This window comes from Miscanthus floridulus, chromosome 12, assembly GCF_019320115.1.
Source record: "Miscanthus floridulus cultivar M001 chromosome 12, ASM1932011v1, whole genome shotgun sequence".
Classification (NCBI taxonomy): Eukaryota; Viridiplantae; Streptophyta; class Magnoliopsida; order Poales; family Poaceae; genus Miscanthus; species Miscanthus floridulus.
Window position 1 is genome coordinate 75,559,384 of NC_089591.1, and position 21,024 is coordinate 75,580,407.

The 21,024-nt window shown below is 49.0% G+C and overlaps 3 protein-coding genes across 3 annotated transcripts; all 3 read right to left on the reverse strand.

Annotated features, from left to right (window-relative positions):
- Window positions 1-3,840: 3,840 nt before the first annotated feature.
- On the reverse strand, window positions 3,841-7,337 carry LOC136497639 (receptor-like serine/threonine-protein kinase SD1-8). The gene is made up of 7 exons (XM_066493482.1): window positions 5,770-7,337; window positions 5,525-5,632; window positions 5,239-5,420; window positions 4,944-5,154; window positions 4,617-4,854; window positions 4,383-4,530; window positions 3,841-4,305 (listed from the first exon to the last, which is right to left on the reverse strand). The coding sequence occupies exons 1-7, from the start codon at window positions 7,079-7,081 to the stop codon at window positions 4,000-4,002; spliced, it is 2,505 nt and encodes an 834-aa protein (XP_066349579.1). The 5' UTR covers window positions 7,082-7,337; the 3' UTR covers window positions 3,841-3,999.
- A 3,205-nt stretch (window positions 7,338-10,542) lies between these two features.
- Window positions 10,543-11,049, reverse strand: LOC136496163 (cysteine-rich receptor-like protein kinase 44). Its single transcript, XM_066491860.1, has 2 exons — window positions 10,942-11,049; window positions 10,543-10,842 (listed from the first exon to the last, which is right to left on the reverse strand). The coding sequence occupies exons 1-2, from the start codon at window positions 11,047-11,049 to the stop codon at window positions 10,543-10,545; spliced, it is 408 nt and encodes a 135-aa protein (XP_066347957.1).
- On the reverse strand, window positions 10,941-18,654 carry LOC136496164 (putative inactive G-type lectin S-receptor-like serine/threonine-protein kinase SRK). Its single transcript, XM_066491861.1, has 6 exons — window positions 18,426-18,654; window positions 16,233-18,134; window positions 15,887-16,024; window positions 11,608-11,835; window positions 11,222-11,456; window positions 10,941-11,074 (listed from the first exon to the last, which is right to left on the reverse strand). Exons 1-5 carry the CDS (start codon window positions 18,652-18,654, stop codon window positions 11,359-11,361), a joined length of 2,595 nt encoding a protein of 864 aa, XP_066347958.1. The 3' UTR covers window positions 10,941-11,074; window positions 11,222-11,358.
- Window positions 18,655-21,024: the final 2,370 nt, after the last annotated feature.

Consider the following 21,024-nt stretch of genomic DNA (forward strand, 5'->3'; position numbering starts at 1 on the left):
TATGGATGCCAAGTTGAGATAGCAAACTCTTGTAGATGCTCTAACTGAATTTTTTTCATGTACTTACAGTGTATTCTAGCTATATTTACACTGTCTTATTACTAGATTTACAATGATTTCTTTAGTATAATTTATTGAACATGGTGGTGTAATTTGGAGATAATACAAATATATGCCAAATTTTTCAGAAATACTTTCAAATTATTTTTATGAATTGCAGATACCAGAGAAATATATTTCAAATTATTCACAAATTTTTCATAAATTTCAAAACAAAATTTCCCAAATTGTGGTGAGACCCACCTCCCCAACCTTATCCCTTCCCTTCCGTCGCCTGCGCACTTCCCTTCCATTCCCTTCCGTTGAATGCGCACGCAAACAGAGTCCGGAGAAGAAGCAGCAACGGTGATCCGGCCTAGAGGCGGCCCTCCTCGTCGGCCTCCTCGTAACCGGCCGTCGGCTGCTGCCATGGCCGAGGCCGCGAGCTCTGAGGCTGGCCACACCTGCTGCCTCGTCGGCCCTCGCTGACTGCGCGTGCCTCGCTTGTTCGTTGGCCGCGCCCCCTGCTAGCCGTCCGTGTAAGATCAGATGGCCAAAAATCAGTTGATTGGAGAGGCCAAATCAATCGGTTGAGGTTTAGCAATTCTACAACTAAAATGTTTCAGAAAAATAGTCCATCAACTCGTGCTCTCGCACGGGTTAAAATTTTAGAAGATACAAGTATTATGTACTGCAATGATGTATCATAGAAAACGTCTAATACTTATATCTTCTAAAATTCTAACCCGTGTGCACGGGTTGATGGACTAGTTTTCTATGAATTGAAACATTTTAGCTGTAATCAGATCTAGTAGCATCTACCGGGAGTCGTTGTAGATGTACTCCGTACTAGCTGGTCGACGAGACCCTCGCGTCTAGCCTTTCGTGGGGACCGAGGCTGCCGTCCGCTCGGCAGTCCGATGGACGTCGTAGGGGACGAAAAGCCTCCCACACTGTCTTTTTTCAGCTGGCCCAGCACGTAACGCATGCAATACGTACTCCAGTAGAGATCGATCGATAGAAAAGCACACACGTGGACCAACTTTGAAACAAAACCGACGTGGCATGATTGTGGGAACTCTGCCATGTCACCTACTAGGCCATCCTCTCCTCTGGGAGACGCAGGGAGAGAGGGAGTCCATGGTGGACTGGACTAGACTGTAACGGTTGCATGGTTGGTGATTCTTGGGGAAGGAAGGAAAATCCATTATCCATTGATGACCGAAGGCTTCTTTAATTAATTCTCTCCATCATCTATCGGACACGTAGCTTGAAGGCATCGCATGCTCCGTCAGCGTCACCGCTACAATGAGCAGGCCTAGATGCCATGTCGAGGCCGCGCGGGCAGGCCTATGCTCCGGCCATGCCTAGCTTTGCCTCGCCGCACCATTCTCCATGGCGCGTCACTGTCGCGCTCAGGTCGGTGGCGCGGCAGACCCTGCCACGTCACCGGTCAGCGCTCCGGTCGTCGCCACGTCATCCCTCTCACCGCGCCACCATGCATGACGCGGCACAGGCGTTTCGCCACGCCAGGGAAATAGACGTGGCCAAAAGTGTTAGTTTTAGAAAAAAAAACAGTGTTAGATTTAAAATTAGTTTACAAAAAAGTGTTAAAAAAATTCATTAAGTGAGTCATAACCGGGAGTGAACCAATAGTCTGACAAATTTGATGAAATGCAAAACGTCAATGCCGTGTGATGGTCTAAAATATTTAACAATAGGTGGTTGACATTGCCCGGTATTACATAGAACATAAGTAGAACAAGGTTTTTTATTGTTAGAAGAAAAGAAAAGGAGGCTACGTGGCATGCAGGGGATAGACGGACCAAAAAAATTCCAGGGCTAATCTATCTCTCTGTCACAAGATGCCAAAGTATGTATTTCAGAATAAAATTGACCAGGCCAATGACCAAGATTAGTCCACATTATGACTTGGTGGATTAAGACATGAAGGAGCCAAGGAGGAAGGATCTTGTAGCTTGTTCGTTTCGTCGTAAATGATCATAGATTATTTACTATTGGCTGATTTAATGTGAGAAAAAAATATTATTCCAGCTTATAATCCACGATCGTATACGAGCAATGATGAGCAAACACTCTTGCTACGTGGCAGCACCCCCGCATGCGTTGAACTATGCTGCATGTTTAAAGAAAAACTGAGGCTACGTGGCATGCAGGGGATAGACGGACCAAAAAATTTCCTGGGCTAATCTATCTCTATGTCACAAGATGCCAATGTATTTCAGAATAAAATTGACCAAGCCAATGACCAAGATTAGTCCACATTATGACTTGGTGGATTAAGACACGAAGGAGCCAAGGAGGAAGGATCTTGATTCTTGACCAAAGCAATGATGAGCAAACACTCTTGCTACGTGGCAGCACCCCCGCATGCGTTGAACTATGCTGCACGTGTAAAGAAAAACTGATGCCCACAGTCACAGTGTTTCGTCGCGCCAAGCGAAAATGAAGCCCGGCTGCCTTGGCCAGTTTGGATTGGAAGATTTAGAATAAAGCAACCCTCTTCTGAACATCTTTGGAAACGAAATGCATGTAACTGAGATTGCAAAAAGTCTAGTAAAAAAAACGATGGTTCCAAAAAACCTAGCAGCCTTTAGTATTGTCATTGGCGCTAAAACGAATTGGAGAGATGTATAGTTGCTTTGTGGATGCATAGACGTCATAAAGATACATATATGGTGAATTTTAGTATTTAATCATTTAAAAAGGTTGATAGGGTGCATTTGCATCCCCTAGTACTGAGTAGTTTCGCCTCTAAGTTTTGTCACACACTCACTCGCTCCATTGATAGAGAGTTATCTCTTGCTTCTTTTTGCAAAGTATACATGCTCTTTTTAAAACACTTTTGTATATCGAGTAGAATTTTAAAATTTTTATATATTTTTCTAGAGCTAAAATGTTTTTCAAAAGTTCGAAAGATGTTTTCACGACCTCTAAATATCCTATTTTGATTTGTCGTATCATAATCTATCTCTAGATTTTTTTTTCAATTTTTTAAAAAAGAGATTAGAGACATTTTCCGTGGCCTTATCAAATATTTACTTTTAAAACTAAAAGGATTGTTTATTTTGACAGGCGCGAATGCAATTGAAAGTTAAGGGGTGTGTATGGTTGCCCTGTTCGCTTGATCGTATCAGCCATGCTTATCAACCATGATACAGCTCTCACAACAAAACAGCATCAGCCGGCTTATAAGCCACAGAACTGGTCAAGCGAACAGGCTGGGTGTGTTTGTTGTACTTTACAACTCTTCTTCTTAATAGAATGGTACAACTCTCCTGCGTATATTAGAAAAAACAAAAAAGTATAAAATCACCTTAAAATGTAAACCAGGGCAAAGAGATAATTTAAATGATTTAAAGTTCAGCAAGTGAGATGTCTAATTTTAAGTTCAGGGTGAAAAATCAGACCATGGCAATAATTTTTGGAGAGGCAGAATAAAGTTTTCCAAATGCCAGATAATAATCGTGGTGGGAACAGATTGCAAGTGGGGAGTTCAAACTTCAGTGTTCAGCCCATCCATCCGAAGCCCACCAGACAAACACTGGCCGCGGCACCCGTGTGTCTGTCAAATGAGAACTTGAAGCCCATAAGGCCGTCATGCATGGTTCTAGGCCTTTCCACCAATAGCCAACCCATTGCTGGCGGCGCGAAAGCCGTCCAATTTCATGGTCGCGATTGTACCTCACCTCAAATTCAGACGAACAGTGTCACATCCGGGCAATATTTGAGAATGATAACTTAATTATATTCTAATATCTACAGTTTCACACAGTAAGAGACGCAACAAAAACTAGTATAGTTATTAAAAAAATTGCCAGATATAAAAGAAGTATCTTCGCAATAAAAAAATATAAGAGAAGTATGCAAACTACTAATGTATTACAGATCTGCTACAGGAAATTATGTACACATACAAACCTTGCATAACCTAACCATCTAGCGTCCCTCTAATAACACTGTCATGCTCATGTTATTCGTAGAGCTACTAGTGTTTTCTCCTGTTTCCTGGGCTTCAGAATACCTTTGTGAAAAAAATACAGGCTGTTTTGGAACTGAAAGTGCTGTAGTTTCATTCTCCAACATGAACACCACTGATGACATGAGTGGCCTGCTATTTGGATTGTCTTGCACACACAAGAGTCCTATTTGGATACACCTGAAGGCTTCATTTGGTAAACAACACTTGACAAGGGATGAGTCCACCAAATCCATTGCCTTTCCTTCGTTCCATAAGCTCCATGCCTGAATCAATTTCATAGAACATTAATAAGTATTTTTTTTATGCATTGTAAAAATTTCAAGCATGCCACCATACTTACATAAGCTAATAGATTTGGGAAATCTGTGATGTGGGTTAAACTAATCTTCAGACCACTTATAATCTCCAAGAGTATGACACCAAAGCTGTATGTATCAGACTTGACAGAAAAGGCGCCATCCATAGCATATTCAGGAGACATGTAACCACTGTTTAAGGATTGTTAGCAGTAAGTAACAAGCTTATTAAGTGCAGGCAACGAGTTATTTTAAAATCTGAGGCTTGGACTACTCACTATGTCCCAACAACTCGATTAGTATTTGCTTCATGTTGGTTTCCTCCAAAGATTCTTGCCATACCGAAATCTGATATCTTAGGGCTCATATCTGCATCCAACAATATGTTGCTTGGTTTGAGATCTCTGTGAACTATCGTCAACCTTGAATCCTGGTGGAGGTAAAGAAGCCCTCTGGATATTCCTTTTATTATCTTGAACCTTGTTGGCCAATCAAGGAGCTTTTTTCTTGCAGCATCTACAATGGTATATTATAAGTAAGTAAATTCCATGGTAACTATGGCTACTCTCTCCTTTTATATAAAAAATAAAAAAATTTCAACATACCAAAAATGAAGGAATCCAAGCTTTTGTTTGGCAAATATTCGTAAACCAGCAATTTCTCATCTCCCCAAATGCAGCAACCAAGAAGTCTGACGAGGTTTCTGTGCTGCAATTTAGCAATAAGAACTACTTCATTTCTGAATTCGTCTGCACCTTGCCCAGAACCCTGACCGAGCCTTTTGATTGCAACTTCTTTCTTCTCGCCCAGCATACCCTGCACGATTTCACCATTAGTAAATTGAAAAAGGGAGTGCCTAAAATTTCATACTACTATTGTTCACAATATTTTTTTTGTTACCTTGTAAACCTTCCCAAATCCACCTTGACCAAGCATATTGTCTTCAGAGAAGTTATCTGTTGCAGTAACAATATCTTCAAAGCTAACAAATGGAAGTTCTAGATTTTCATCACCAAGTTCATGTGACGTGGTCAAGTATCCAACCATCGCTTTCTTCTGGACATCCTTGTCTCGACGTCGGCCTAACAGAAATATCGATCAGTATGTATCCTTTGCTAGTACCTGTTAGAGTAATTCTGCAGGGATACCACATTCTGAATCATTCTGAGTAGTGAAGTGGCTCTACCTCTCAGTTTGCATATCCAAACAAGGTACAGGGCAACAGCCACAAGTGCAAGCAGAGATGCCGTAACCGGAAGCACGATTTTTACCACATCCGTTCTCTTCCTGTTAGCTGCACAAATATGTTACTCGAAGTGAATAGATGATCTTTTTTGTAAACGCCGAATGTAACGGACGGTGAGACTTTGCTTCTTTCTCATTTGCGAGAGAAAAGTATATGCAATTGAGAACTGGGTAATTGGAACTTACCTAATTCAGACTTGGCCAACCTCAGGTAGAGATCCTGCCCCTTGTCTACGTACCGGACATCAACAATGTTATCCTTCCACATGACGCAGCCAGTGCCATCACCGCCTCCTCGGATGTCGGCGGCGGCATAGGCCACGCACGAGCAGTTGGCGAGACACCTCGCCCTGCACTGCTCCAGCGTCGCGCCCATGTCCACCGTCGTGTTGTCAGTGTCGGGGAGTTTCACTCCCCGCACCACCCTGAACCCGTCCGTCGTCGTCCCGTTGCCGCACTCCAGCGGCACGTTCCTCCGGCATCCACCTCCGGACTCCCTCATGGACCACTGCGAGGGGTTGACGGGGCTGAAGCCCACGACGCAGCTGCAGAACAGCGTGGACGCCGTGTTCACGTTGCACAGGCCGAACGCACCGCACATGGCGTAGTCGTCGCAGACGTCCCTCGGCGCCTGAGCGAAGGTGTTCCACACCCGGCTGGCGGGGTCCCATGCCAGCCGGTGCAGCACGCCGACCTCGTTCAGCACGAGGCGGGAGAAGGGCGCGTCGGCCGTGGTGTTGAAGATGTACGCGATCTCGTCGGGGCGGACGACGACCTGGTTGGAGAACAGCTCCGAGTACGACGCCATCTCCGGGACGCCGCTGAACCACAGCCCGTTCCAGGGGCCCGTTCGGTACTGCTTGGTGTTGCCTTGCCAGGAGACGCAGTCCGGGAGGCCCCTGGTGTCCATCACACGCCGGCAGTCCCCGGTCGTCGGGTCGTTCGGCGCGCGCCACGACGTGAGGGACCACTCCGCGCCGGTCTGCGGGTCCTTGCCGAGTCTCATGCCGGCGAGCAAGGTGTTCGACGGGTGATCGAACGACTGCCAGAGCATTTTCCCGCTGCTCTGCTCGCGCACGACGAGGTTGCCGGACTCAAGCAGCTGCGCCACGGTGGGAGCGGAACTCGTCGTGTTGGACGACCACGCGGTCTGGCCAGAGCCGTCAAGAAGGCGAAGGCTCCCGGTGCTGCCGACCACCAGTACTCCTACTCCTGAGGTGTTGCTGATGGGGGTGTCACGGTTGGCCACCCAACAGACGGCATCCGGGGACGCGGTGAACCAGATGCCAAGGTACCTCTTGGCTGCCACGCCGCTCGGGGAGAAGAAGCCTAGGGTGAAGGAGCTGCCGGACGAGACCAACGTCTCGCCGTCGGTGATGTTGCCACCGTTGTTGAGAGTGTCAGATGCGATGCCAGCGGCCGAGGCTCTGAGAAAAAGCAAGAACACGGGGAAAATCATGGCGGAAAGATTGAGAAATCTGTTGGTTGGTGACTCCATGATATATGATGGTAGAATCTCCCCTTTTGTACAATAAAAGATTGAGAAAAAGCAAGAACAGCGTTATATATCGCTCACAATGCTGGTGCTTTCCAAGTTTCCATTGGTTGCATATTTAGCACGAAACTCGTACTACAATTATTCGTGCCCCTAATTTGTTAGGCAATTTTTTTTTAATGAACTGGCACTGATAGTGTCTGTATTAGCCAATTTAACAGCCTGCCCAAATTGACAAGGTCGCACTTAATCGTATATCTTATTTTAATTTAATCTGCCCCCTCCTCCTCTTTGTTATTGTTTATTAATCCTCGGTTCCAAAATATAGGTAGTTTAGCTTTTTCCTTATTTGGTTTCAAAATATAGAGATTAAAGCAAGTTGACAACATGGACAGTGCATTATCGGTAAATGCTATTAACAGAAATGTTTAAATAACCATCAATTATGCCTACATATGTTTTTAAATTATCTACTTCGATCACTGTTAATAGAAAATGCTAACCTATAGTAAACATACATATTGTGCCATCCTGCATATCAAATATACATGAATAAATGAGCGATAAAGTTATATATGTATGTTTTAGCTATTATGAAGAATGTTCTCTTCATGACACGTATCAATGATACCAACAATTTATCTAAAATTATATTAAGATTTATGACAATAATACATGGAAGTTATTACCCTAGATAAAGTCTATATATTTCCATTAAAATGTTATGGTGAAGCTCCACTAATAAATTTATAAATTTCTTTATAGTACTAGTAAGCAACGTTGGTTAGGTACAAAATATTACATCTCTTGACGTTAGCATGTTGGCATATCCTAGATCTCACTTCAAACTACACAATCGAATTTGAACTGTATAAGACCATAAATCTTTATTTTTAATAAAATACAAAAGGAGACTATGAATTTTAGATTAACATGAGGATAAAAAGTTCAATTTAGCTAGAATCATTGATAATGCTTCATTCATAGGAGTATTTCCTTTGGATCATTCTAGCTAGAATCATGACATCACGAAACATGAGTTGCAACAAGAAAGTAGAGGTAGAGTTGTATCATTCTAACTAACTCTTGTATATTTCTTTTTTAAAATTTAATTTAGATAGCTTTTCGTCAGATTTTTATGAAATTGTAGGGTTCCGATTTGAAAATGGGGCCCTTGTAGAATTCTGAATTCATGTAAAATATTTCAATATGAATGGGACCCCTAGTGTCATATAATCCACAAGCATTATATATGCATATTTCAATTAATAAGCATCATATACCATCATACATATCTTGTTGATGATGCAAAATTTTGGAAGAAACTTTAACATTAAGCACAAATGTTACCTAGGAATTATATATTTATATATGTACTCCAAACATTTCTACTATTTTTTTTTCTAATGATGACAATCTAATTAAGCCTATAGTCCTCTCCTGTAAAACAGAAACTCCATTATCAAAATTTCGCGATGCATACAAGTGGTGGCAATACAAAATCGACTTAGTCCATGCACGGATAAGCTACAAGATGCGCAAAGAGTGCTAGTAGAGAGTAGAGTGCTTAGCTCATGGATGATACGTGACTAATGCTTTGCAACTGGTATATGCACATAAAGGAAAGTCACATCCACTAGTCCTGTACGGTATGCATGCACAAACAATTCAACCAGAGTACGTACCAGACTGGGTTAGCTGCATCTTCACTGTCCGGTCCGGGCCTTCTCCATTGTTCTCTAGTCTGAACTGAAAACTGACGGTGGCAGGTGGCCGAAATAGCTCAGCTTGGACGGCTATAAAGCCCTCCACCCTCGTGAACATGCAAGACGAGGACGACGTGTTGGAGTTGTTCCAAATTCACTCCAGGATATAGGCCAAGCTTCTGACGGAGCGAAGCGGAGGCCCGTCGCCCCTGTGTTCGGGGGGGTGCGGGGGGCGGAGCCCCCCGCGGTACGGTACGGTATATATACCCTTGCTAGGGTTTCGTGGAGACTTGATTCTCTTGTAAGCCGCCATAGGCGTGTAACCCAAAACTCTTGAGATAGTGAGATTGTTGCTGGCTGGTGCCCGTGGTTTTTCCCCTTCACATCGGAGGGGTTTTCCACGTTAAATCGTGTGTCTCCTCTGTGGTTTGATTCTTTACTTTATATTCCTATACGTCGTTCGTAACACGACGTATACTTATTATTATTACCTCATGACAGCGCAACAGAGTCAAAGTCTGATGAAATCAAACGAATATGAGCGTAGTGCCATCTTTCTTCCCCGATAGTTGGACTGCTGACTTTTGTGTCTCATCGATCGGCAAGACATGCACAGCCCCTTTGCAGTTACTGCATCACTCAACTTTATGTCGCAACTACTAGTATGCCTTGACATGTTTTGCACTAAGACAGAGAACTTTAATTACCGAGCGAACCCAGCCCCGAAAGAACTTTAATTAAACCTGAACTTGACCTTAACGAGCTCGCTCATCACTTCATCAGTACCCTTCCTCCACCGATTCGTCGAAGCTTGAGTGATTCTCAAACAGGCCAGGTCATGGTACAGCGACGGTTGGAAAACGACGCCTGCGTCGAGCAGCAAGGCAGGGGCACCGGTGAATGGAAGAAGAAAGCTTCTATCTTGGCAAGAAAGGGACGCTTACTGGTGGTGTGGACCATGGCGACGGCGTCGGTGTCGTCGCCTCTTTTGCTATGAAGCACTCGCAAACAGCCGGCGTTGACCCAAGGCGGTGGCTGATGACGACTACCTGTCCATTGGGAGGAGGCTGATGGAATCGACTGTCGACAGAGATTTTCAGCCACGAACTTCGGCTGAAAATCAGAGTTGGGCATGAGGGCGACCCAAGTGTCTTTTTTTATCGGATATGCAGTACCTATCGGATATCTGTTACCTGACCGATGTCTGACGGGTACGGGGATGGACAAGAATCTATATCCGAGACAGTTAACGTGGACAGGGACAGGATGAATTGTCTGTAGCGGGGAAAAGAACATTCCGGCGATACTGACGTGTACATCCCGTTGCCATTCATAGTTGGGCCGGTTCGGTCTCGGAAGTTCAGCCAACCCGTCGAGGCCCAAATAATAATATGGGCTGAGAGACCTTGCGAAGCCTATGTATTGGGCCTGAATTCGACGGCCCATCTTTCAAACAGCCTAGAAACTGGCGCGCTTTTCCCTCTTGTTGCTCTGAAAAGCAAAGGCAATTGGCTCTCTCGTGAGAGTCATGTACGAATTTACAGATCTTACTCTCGGAACAAAATGTGTACGAATTAGGGTGTATATTAGAGCAAGGAACATGAACGGTTACACTTACACCAAAAGAAAGGGATAGATTTAAAAAACGAAGGGGATTACGTGACAAGAAAATGGGCAAAAGAAGAAGAACAAGAAGTTATATATATGCCAGTTTCAGGCCGCTTCAGTGCTAGTCCAGGCTATCTTAGCAAGGGCATGTCAAGTGAGATCGACGGTGTCTCTCTGCACGCCACCGTCGTTGAACACAGCCTGTGATGGAGACCCAGTGCTGCTGTGATCATCAGATATTGGCATTTTGGGCGGGTAGATCTCTGAATCATCACTGTTTAGCATTGTCACCACTGCAGACATGGTAGGCCTATCATCGGGTAGCTGTTGCACACAAAGAAGGCCTATCTGAACGCATTTCTCTAATGCAAGTAGAAGCCCAAACTCAGGCTCTTCCATGGCTGAATCGAGAAGGTTCTCGATCTTATGCTGGCTCCAACAATCCCAGGCCTGCAAAAGAGCTACAAACTTAAGCCTACTTCATGAGAAATTAAATGAACTGTAGACTGTAGTAATATGGAATTTCTGGCTATCGGTGTGCATACTCACAAAGGACAGGAGTGGTGGCTTGGTTCTTTCTCTTGGGCCACTTATTATATTCAGTATGACAACTCCGAAGCTGTAGACATCGCATTTCAGTGTCAGGTTTCCTTGCATTGCGTACTCTGGAGCAGTAAACCCCCTTTAATTTGGTTAACAAAAATACGTCAGCTCAAATTTTTGGGGAAAAATGGAAGACATGTACATGATGTAGCCAAATTAATAGAACAATTTGCTTCAAAAAATTACTAGAACATCAGCTGAAGGGTTAAGGTTCAATTAATCATACGGTGTCTGAAAATTTGTTTGAGTTGTCTGATCTTCAACGAATGTTTTCGCGGTACCAAAATCTGCTATCTTCGTCCTGAAATTGTCGTCCAGAAGTATTTTGGATGGTTTTAGATCCCTGTGAATGACTTCCCCGCTTCATTCTCCATGGAGATAAGCAACGCCTTTGGCAACCCCACGAATGATTTCCAGCCGTCTCTCCCAATTCAGAGACGCACGGAGTTTGGGGTCGTTTCCTGTCAGTTTGATGCATGCAAAGAACATGAGAACCTTGAAGTGCCAGGAGGTTAAAATGCATATCTCCACAGGATAGAATGCATTAAAGATTTAAAGAGTCGTCTATATATATATATATATATATATATATATATATATATATATATATACCGAATATGTAGAAACTCAAGCTCTTATTCTGCATGTACTCGTAGACTAGTAGACGCTCATTTCCATCCTTGCAGTAAGCAAGGAGCTGAATAAGATTCCCATGCCTTAGTTTTGACATCAGTTCTACTTCTCTCATGAAAGCCGTTTCACATTGATCATAGGTAAGCGAAGAATGTACGATCACATTGACCTCTTTACGGCAACCTTCGTTCCATCGTCTAGCATGCCCTGGTGATTGCATACTTACATGATGTTACAATGTTACATGTCACAGACTTTTAACAGAAAGATAGATATTCAGTAAAAAGCAGGCGACCTACAGAATACAGACAGACCTCATAAACGATGCCAAAACCACCACGAGCAATGATGTTGTTTTCGTGAAAACCTTTTGTTGCTGCTTTCATGCTAGACAGTTGAACAGAAGGGATGATCTGAGCAGGAATGGTTAATCTGCTGCATCCCTTTATGAACGCACGGCAGGGGAAGGCGGCGCCGAAAGGGCCCCCGGCTGTGGTACTGTAGCCGCTGCAGAGGCAGGCGCCGAACGACTCACCTGCCACACTATAGCCACATGCAGGGATAGGCGCCAGAGTCAGCCCTGCTGTGTTATCTAGTCACTGGAGCAGCATGACAGCTGTACTAGGACTAGATGGATAGAGTTGTGTATATAGTTTGCCACTGCAACTCAGTAAAGAGAGTTCATATTTGCCATCTCATGCAAGTGACTACGAGCTAGGTCTACTATTGATACGCCTTGAGGAAGGAAGTGGTGAGACCCAGGGACAGATCGAAGTCGAAGTAAGTGCAAAGAAAAGGGAAGTCCAGGAACTATTTATGCCATAGAAACACACATCTGCTAGTGGGTACTACCAATAGGGGAATCCAAAAGGCTAAGATGGATCATGAACACGAAAATAGCATGCACGGGAGTCAAAGTGCGCGCAGCAAATCAACTAATAAAGAGTACCCTTTGCCGTCTATGTTCGAAAGGATAAAGCAGGCAAGATAGGTCAACGGATAGCTTGTTGGTTGATACGGGACCCCTTCTCAACTTCATGTGTTTTGTAACTGCCATAAAGCAAGGCCATAGTCCAACATTCCATCCTTTTCCACCGCTGTATTGGCTTCTGCTTCTCGGTCAAAAAGAACTTGCTTCTTTCTCAAATCGGGAACCGTTGACCTTAGTGTTCTGTTCGGGCAACTTCAATACCCGCCTCTGGAGAGGATGTGTACGTATTGGTCCCCAACCATGCCTTTTGTGCGCCTAACTTGACTCTGCAGCCTAAAAGTAGCCTCAAAGCAGTGGACGAAAGATACCAATGTTAGAGTCAGTTAGCCATCTGTGTGTGCTCTGTTCTCCCTTCTTTTTCTATCACTAGCCATAGTGTGTGGTCGGACAACGTCTGTCGTGGTCGACAAGACCGGTGAGTGGTCGTCTCACCTGAGCCGGTGATCCTAGTCCGAGCAGGGGGAAGCTGGCGGCTTCACCAGCACCTTCGTCGTCGAGCACTTGGTCATCCACGGCGGTGGAGACGCTGGGAAAGAGGTGCCGAGCACTCCGGGAGGGGTGCAGAGCACTCCAGCAACAGAGCCGAGCACTCCTGGAGCAGTGCCGAGCACTTCGGGAGGGATGCCGAGCACTCCTAGAGGGATGCCGAGCACGCCAGGAGTGGTGCCGGGAGGCCCTGCAGTGGTGGCGACCACTCCAGGACGGGTGCCGAGCACTCCCGTAGCGGAGCCAAGAGGTCTTGCAGTGGTGCCAACCACTCCAAGACTGAGGCTGAGCACTCCTGTAATAGTGCCGAGCACTACAGGAGTTGTGATGAGTTGTCCAGGAGCAGTGCCGAGCACTGCATCCGGGGTGCCGAGCACTCCGGTGGAACAGGGAACTCCGTCGATACCGATCGAGTTCGCCTCACCTCTAAGTGACATCACTGAGTTCGTGGATGCCTTCCACGAAGGTGAGGAGGTGTGGTTCCGCAGGCTAGATGACATTGTCGGCAGCACAGGTCCCTCAGGCCTGGCGGGTAGGCTACTCAATGACCCAGAGCTGCTGCTCGTCAGTGTTGAGGAACCACTCACGTTCGTGTTGGCCGAGCGCGATGGAAACTGGCGACAGGCGATGCTGGAGGAGATGAAGGCGATCGAGGAAAACGAGACTTGGCAGCTCGTCGATCCACCTCCAGGATGCCGTCCGATTAGCCTGAAGTGGGTGTACAAGGTCAAGCGGGACAAGCACGGCACCATTGTCAAGCACAAGGCGCGCCTCGTGGCCGATGCTTTGTCCAACGTGAGGGCATCGACTTCGAGAAAGTCTTTGCGCTGGTAGCGTGCATGGAGTCTGTCTGTTTGCTACTCGCTTTAGCAGCAGCAAAGGACTGGCGCGTCCATCACCTGGACGTTAAATCGGCCTTCCTCAACGACAAGCTAGCGGAGACGGTTTTCGTCAGGCAACCTTCAGGTTTCGCCATCAAGGGAGCGGAGCACAGGGTGCTCCAACTGTGCAAGGCGCTCTACAGGCTGCAGCAGACCCCACGAGCGTGGAACGCCAAGCTTGACTCCACGCTGGGTGAGCTTGGGTTCACGAGGTGCGCAACCGAGCACGCGCTCTACACGCGACAACGGGGGAAGGAGGAGCTCGTCGTCGGCGTGTATGTGGATGATTTGATTGTCACCAGCGCGCGTGCGGAGGACATCAACAACTTCAAGTGTGAGACGGCGGCTCGTTTTCGAATGAGCGATCTTGGGGCGCTCTCCTACTACCTCGGCATCGAGGTGAGATAGGGGAGGGAGGCACTCACACTTGGTCAGAGCGCGTACGCCTCGAAGCTGTTGGAGCGGAGCGGCATGACTGAGTGCAAGCCATGCGTGACTCCGATGGAGGAGCGGCTGAAGCTGATGAAGGCCAGCACCGTGGCGAAGGTGGATGCAACACTCTACCGGAGTATCGTCGGCGGTCTGCGCTACCTAGTTCACACGAGGCTGGACATTGCGTTCGTCGTGGGCTACGTCAGTCGCTTCATGGAGGATCTCAGAGAAGATCACTGGGCTGTAGTGAAACGGCTACTACGCTACATCAAGTTGACGGTGGATCAGGGGATCGTCTTTCCTAAGACCGGTGGAAGTAGGCTGCAGCTCACTGTCTTCAGCGATGCACATATGGCGGGGGACATCGATGGATGCGCGGAGCACCTCTAGCGTGCTCGTCTTTCTCGGGTCGACTCCAATCTCATGGCTATCGCTAAAATAGAAGGTGGTGGCGCTGTCTACGTGCGAGACAGAGTACATAGCGGCGGCCACAGCGGCGTGCCAAGTTGTGTGGCTACGCCAGCTGCTGGACGAGCTGACCGACGTGGAAGCTCACCCACCAGCACTGATGGTGGACAACCAGCCCGCCATCATCCTCGCGAAGAATCCGGTTCTGTACGACCGGAGCAAACACATCGACATGAAGTTCCACTTCCTCAGGGGCTGTGTCGATGGAGGGCAGATCGTCATCGAGTTCGTCGAAACTGGTCAGCAACTCGCGGACGTTCTCACCAAGCCGCTCGGACGTCTTCGACTCACGGAGCTGAAGGAGATGATCGGTATGAAGGGGGTTATAGGGTTAGCAGTAGGATTAGAGGAAGAATTGTTATATAATCTGCTGCATCCCTGTATGAACGCACGGAAAGGGGAAGGCGACGTCGAAAGGGCCACTGCTGTGGTACTGTAGCCGCTGTAGAGGCAGGCGCCAAACGGCTCATCTGCCACAGTGTAGCCACATGCAGGGGCAGGCGCCAGAGTCAGCCCTACTGTGTTATCTAGTCACTGTAGCAGCACGACAGCTGTACTAGGACTAAATGGATAGAGTTGTATATATAGTTTACCACTGCAACTCAGTAAAGAGAGTTCAGATTTGCCATCTCCTCTGCAGGGCTCCGGCCAACGCTGGTGCTTGTGCTTTATGTGTGCTATGTTCTCCCTTCTTCTTCTATCTCTAGCCATAGTGTGTGGTCGGACAACGTCCGTCGTGGTCGGCAAGACCGGTGAGTGGTCGTCTCACCTGAGCCGTGCTCGGCAAGACCGGCGAGTGGTCGACTCACCTGAGCCGGTGATCCTGTGTGGGCCAACAGGAATAGCCTGAATACTACGAGTAGCTGGAACATGGACATGTACTGTAAATTAGCTTATGCAAAGTGAAATTTCTCGTTTTCTTTTCTACAGAAAATTACAGGAGGTTGAGTGCTGAAATAAAGGGGGAAAGAAGTAGCAGTAACCGGGTTTGTTAAATCACCTGAGATTCTAGATGTCAGATGCCTCCTAATCATGAGTAGGACCACGAAAATAATAAGCAGAACCATGACGAAGGAAGACACGGATGCACCAACAACCCGAGCTGTAGGCGATGACCGGTGCGGTGGTTTGACTTCACCTGTCAGTTTCGCAGTAATGATCATCAAAGGACAAAGCTAGTATGTCAAGCAGATGAGATCATGAGAAAGCAATAGCTGTGTTCATTGACATCGATCGATGCAGACCCAAGGATTTTATATACCAACTTTTCCATTAGAAAGGATGCCAAAAAGCAGCTGCAGAAATGCAGGAACATGGTAAAATTTGTAGTAGGCAACTAGGCATACCTAGTTCAGATCTTGCAGACCTCAGATAGAGGTCCTGCCCTCCATCCACAAGGCGCAGATCGACGAGGCCATCCGTCCACATGATGCAGCCACTCCCGGCGGCGCCTCCTCCACGGATGTCCATGGGGGCGTAGGCCACGCAGGAGCAGTTGGCCATGCACCTCGCGCCGCACTCCTCCAACGTCGAGACGTTCACGTCCACCGACACATTGTGCGCGTCGGGGAGCTTCACCCCCCGCACCCGCAGGAAGCCGTCTGCTGTCGCCGCCGCCGTCGTCCCGTTGCCGGCGGCGGCGCAGTCCAGCACCGCATTCCGACGGCACCCGCCCGAGCAGTCCCGCATCCTCCACCCCGCGGGGGACGCGGGGCTGAACCCCCTGGCGCAGCCGCAGAACGACGTGGACGCCGCGGCGGCGTCGCACACGCCGAACGCGCCGCACCTGCCGAACGCGTCGCACACGTCCCTCGGGCCCTGGTAGAAGTTCTTCCACGCGCGGGTGGCCGCGTCCCACACCAGGCGTTGCACCACCCCGTCGTCGGTCAGCAGCAGGCGGGACAAGGGCGCGCCGGCCCTGGCGACGTACCCGTACGTGACCTCGCCGGGGCTGACGGTCAGCTCGTACGCGAACATGTCCGAGTACGTCGCCATCTCCGGGATGCCGCTGAACCACAGCCCGTTCCAGGGGCCCGTCCGGTACCTCTCGACGTCGCCGTCCCGGAGAACGTTTTCCGGCACGCCCCTCGTGTCGGTCGTGTACCAGTACCTCCCGGACGAAGGGTCGCTGGCCGAACGCCACGACGTGAGGCGCCACTCGGCCCCGGTCCACAGGTTCTTGCCGATATTCATGCCCGGGAGCAAGGTGTTGGACGGGTGGTCGAACGACTGCCATAGGACGACGGCGCTGCTGCTCGGGTCGCTCAGCACGACGAGGTTGCCGGACTCAAGTAGCTGCGCCGATGCTGGGCCGGCGGCAGCACTGGTCGTGTTTGAAGACCACACGACTTGGTCGGAGCCGTCGAGCAAGAGGAGGCTCCCGGCGTCAGTGATCACCAGTGCTCCGGAAGTGTCGGCGAGTGGGCGGTCACGGTTGGCTACCCAGCAGACGGCGTCCTCTGAAACGGAGAACCATATCCCGAGGTATCTCTTGCTTGGCACCCCGGGGGAGAAGAAGCCGAGGGTGAATGATCCTCCGGCCGAGACAAGCGAGTCGCCGTCGTCGGTGATGTTTCGGCCCTTACCGAGGATGTCGGACGCAGCACTAGCAGCAGGAGCTGTGAGAGCAAGAAGGAACAGGGAGAAGAGAAGAAAGAGTAACACTACCGTAATCAGTAGCTTTGCCGTGTGTTCAGGACACACGGCGAAGCCTAAAAAATACTCGGTAAAGGCTTTGTCGAGTGTTACTCTCGGCAAACGGCACTCAGCGAATAAAGACTCGGCAAAGCTGTCTTTGCCGAGTGTTTTTTGTCGAGCACTCGGCAAACTACTTTGCCGAGTGCTAAACCGACACTCGACAAAAAAATTTTCAAAAAATATATAAAAAAAACCGCGCCACCAGGCCGCCACCACCACGTCGCCCGCCGCCACCACCACGCCGCCGCGGCCGTCACCATGCTCGCGCGCTGCCGCCCTCGATGCGGAAGCTCCTCGCGGCCCCCTCCCCGCCAACGACGACGCCGAGGACGGGACCCGCCACCGCGGCCACCACCGGTGCCATGGCCTCCCCCGCGAGATCCGGCGCTGATGCGCCTCCACGGAGCTCCCCGTCCCCGCCTCTGGCGACACCGGGCCCCAACGCCGCAGCCTCCAGGGAGCTCTCCGTCCTCGTCTCTCTCCCCCTTCGCTGCTCCATGGGCACCGGCCTCTCCCGCAGCAGAATGGCAAATAGAGAACTCCTTTTTTCTCTTTTAGAAAAAAAAATTATCAATCAATAGAAACGTACGTATAGGAAATATGCATTATTATCAAGCAAATCTGAAACAAAGAGCTCTATTTCTTTTATTTGTTTGTGTACTCTTTCTGATTCTTGAGATCGATATCCAGAAAGATGCCATACAGTACACATGGAAGATGAACAAGATTTGGCGTGCTAATTGTTAGCAAAGAACACGGCAGAAGAAGGAGATGGAGGAAAAGCGAGCAATAGAAAACGAGAGAGAGAGCGATCGAGAGAGATTGGCTCTATACAAGCAGACCTCCATACGGGCTCGCCGCATGCATGCGGCCGGCCAGCCGTGAGAGCTCATCAGAGGCCAACGGTGACGACAGCGCGAACGCGATGACGAAGGCGCAGTTGGCGCCGGCGGTCGGCTCGCGGAGGGAGCTGATGACGGCGGCGCCCTCGAGGAGGTTGTTGATCGCCGTGGCGTAGTAGGCGCGCAGCCGCCGCAGCGTGCACCTGTACAGCACGGCCAGCCACCGCATCCGGAGCCGCCGGATCGTGCCAAAGAGACTCCTTTTTCCCCGTCGGCCTCTGATGGGAGGGGCCGGAAGAGAGAGGGAGAGGAGGGGCGGCGGCGGGGGGGGGGGGGGGGGGGGGGGTTTGCGTTTGTGCGCGGGGCGGCGGCGGGGTGCGTGAGTTATAATATAGGAGCTTTGCCGAGTGTCCTAGATCTGACACTCGGCAAAGCAGTGTTTGCCGAGTGTCAGATTAGGGGCACTCAGCAAACCTTTTTTCTCTCATCTTCCTTCTTTTTTCATAACGTGTTTTTCTAAATTTGTTTCAATGTACTTTGAAAAACTTATTTCTTTGTCGAGTGTCAAAAAAAAAAATACTCGGCAAACTTACTTCTTTGCCGAGTGTTTTTTTTCAGCATTCGGCAAAATAGTTTGTTTACCGAGTGCAATTATTTTGCCGAGTGTTTTTTTTCGCAGCACTCGGCAAAGAGCTTGTTTCACTACAGGAAAACGCCTCTTTGCCGACTGCTTGCCCCGGTCGGCAAAGGCATAAACCCAGTCGGCAAAGGCTTTGCCGACCGCAAAGCCACGTGGCAGTCGGCAAAGAGCAGTCGGCAAAGCCTGGGTCGGCAAAGGCGGATTTGCCGACTGCCATGTGGCACACAGTCGGCAAATCCTTTGCCAACTGCCACGCCAGCAGTCGGCATAGCCACGTGGCGCCGTCAGCCCTGACGGCAGGCTTTGCCGACTGCTGGTTCCTCGGCAGTCGGCAAAGAATTTTTTTTTCAAAAATTGTTTGCCGACTGGCCGCCAGCTCGGCAGTCGGCAAAGAAAGAAAATCTTTTTTTTTGAAATGTTCTTTGCCGACTGCTTTCGGAGTTGCAGTCGGCAAAGATTTGACCTCTTTGCCGACTGCCTCCCATTGCAGTCGGCAAAGACTCTGTCCTGGGGTTTTTTTGCCCAGCTTTGCAAAGCTAGAATTTTTTTTTTGCTTTTGTTTTCTGTTTTCTCGCATCAAAACCCTGCAAAATCACAAATTATAATCCAATTTCACCAGAAGCACCGGTAGCACCATTTATATCACAATTTCATCACATTTGTCGCCAACATCACCACATATATCACAATAACGCACAACATCACATATATCTCACATATATGTCACAATAACAACCACACAAGTGCATTACAACCATCACATGAAGTCCAACACGTCGAACACCACAAGTCGACGTCCATCACACAAAGTTCAACATAACAAGTCTAGGTCCATAACGAAGAAAAGAAATACATGACAACAACTTCGACGATACGGTGGATACATGATAACAGAATCGAAAAGTACCTAGCTCGTCGCGCCGTCCCCGGTCTCGTCGTCCGCTCCGCCCCCAGAGCCCCCAGGGTTTGCCCACGGAAACCCCCTTGGACCAAACTGAGGCGCCTGCGCGTACTGCCACCCTCCGCGCACCGGTGGCCACGAGTACGTCGGAGGAGGGCCACGCGGAGGTGGATACGGTGGATAGGGTGCAGGTGGTGGATACGACATCATCTGATGGCCGGGACCTCCAGGAGACGGGTTTGAACCCGCCGACTGTACCTGCACAAGTTAAACGCCAAGTGATGTCATTAGTATCTGCAGCATGGACGCACAAGTTAAAGCAAGAGTCAATATACTCACCGGGGTCCCTCCAGAAGCGATAGGAGCAGGCACAGGAAAAAACTCTGGAGGAGGAGGCGGTGGAGCGAACATTGGAAGAGGAGGCGGTGTAGACGCCCCGGGCGTCTGCATGGACTGGAAGAAGCTGGCCATGTTCTGCATCTGAGTGTTGTAGTGCTGCTGCAGGCTTTGCTGGTAAGCCATCTGTTGCGCCATCATCTGCGCGTGCAACGTGGCGATCCTCTCCTCCATCTTGGCCTCCATCTAGGCCTGCAATATTACATCCACAGTGTTGATTGTATGTACAGGTGCGAAACGAGTGAACGACGAACGAAACGGCACTTACCTGTGACGCTGACTGCCGCCGGGGCGCTACGGGGATGTCGCTGGAGCTCGTGGGCGTGGATCGAACCTGGGTCAGCGTAGGAACCTGGGACGGGTCGAGGGCGCTGTGGGCCATGTAGTAGCGGCTGTGCTGCTCCCCTGGTCCCAACCTCTGCAAGAGGTCTGTGTCCAGGGGCTCGGCGGTGGGGTCGAACATCTCCCCGTAGCGCTGGCGAGCCGCGACGGTGTACTCGGTGGCCTTCTCGTAGGCGGTGGGGTTGGTGTACGCATTGGGCCCGTCCTCCGGGTTGTAGACGTTGTTCGAATCTGTCGCCTTGCCCTTGTGAGAGAGGAGGTACGCGGTGTACTCGTTGATTTCCTGCCCACCGTGCGTCTACGTCTGCATTGAAAACACA

Bases quoted from the DNA above. Each gene is read 5' to 3' on its own strand.
- LOC136496164 (XM_066491861.1), bottom strand. From the start codon at position 18,654: ATGCGGTGGCTGGCCGTGCTGTACAGGTGCACGCTGCGGCGGCTGCGC. The intron at 18,135-18,425 runs GTCTGCTTGTAT...TTTTTCTAAAAG, and splicing joins TGCGGCGAGCCCGTATGGAG to AGAAAAAAGGAGTTCTCTAT. The intron at 16,025-16,232 runs GTATGCCTAGTT...CGAAACTGACAG, and splicing joins GTCTGCAAGATCTGAACTAG to GTGAAGTCAAACCACCGCAC.
- LOC136496163 (XM_066491860.1), bottom strand. From the start codon at position 11,049: ATGCAAGGAAACCTGACACTGAAATGCGATGTCTACAGCTTCGGAGTT. The intron at 10,843-10,941 runs GTGAGTATGCAC...GCTCTTTTGCAG, and splicing joins AGCCACCACTCCTGTCCTTT to GCCTGGGATTGTTGGAGCCA.
- LOC136497639 (XM_066493482.1), bottom strand. From the start codon at position 7,081: ATGGAGTCACCAACCAACAGATTTCTCAATCTTTCCGCCATGATTTTC. The intron at 5,421-5,524 runs GTAGAGCCACTT...TATTTCTGTTAG, and splicing joins TTGGATATGCAAACTGAGAG to GCCGACGTCGAGACAAGGAT. The intron at 4,531-4,616 runs GTGAGTAGTCCA...ATCCTTAAACAG, and splicing joins AATCGAGTTGTTGGGACATA to TGGTTACATGTCTCCTGAAT.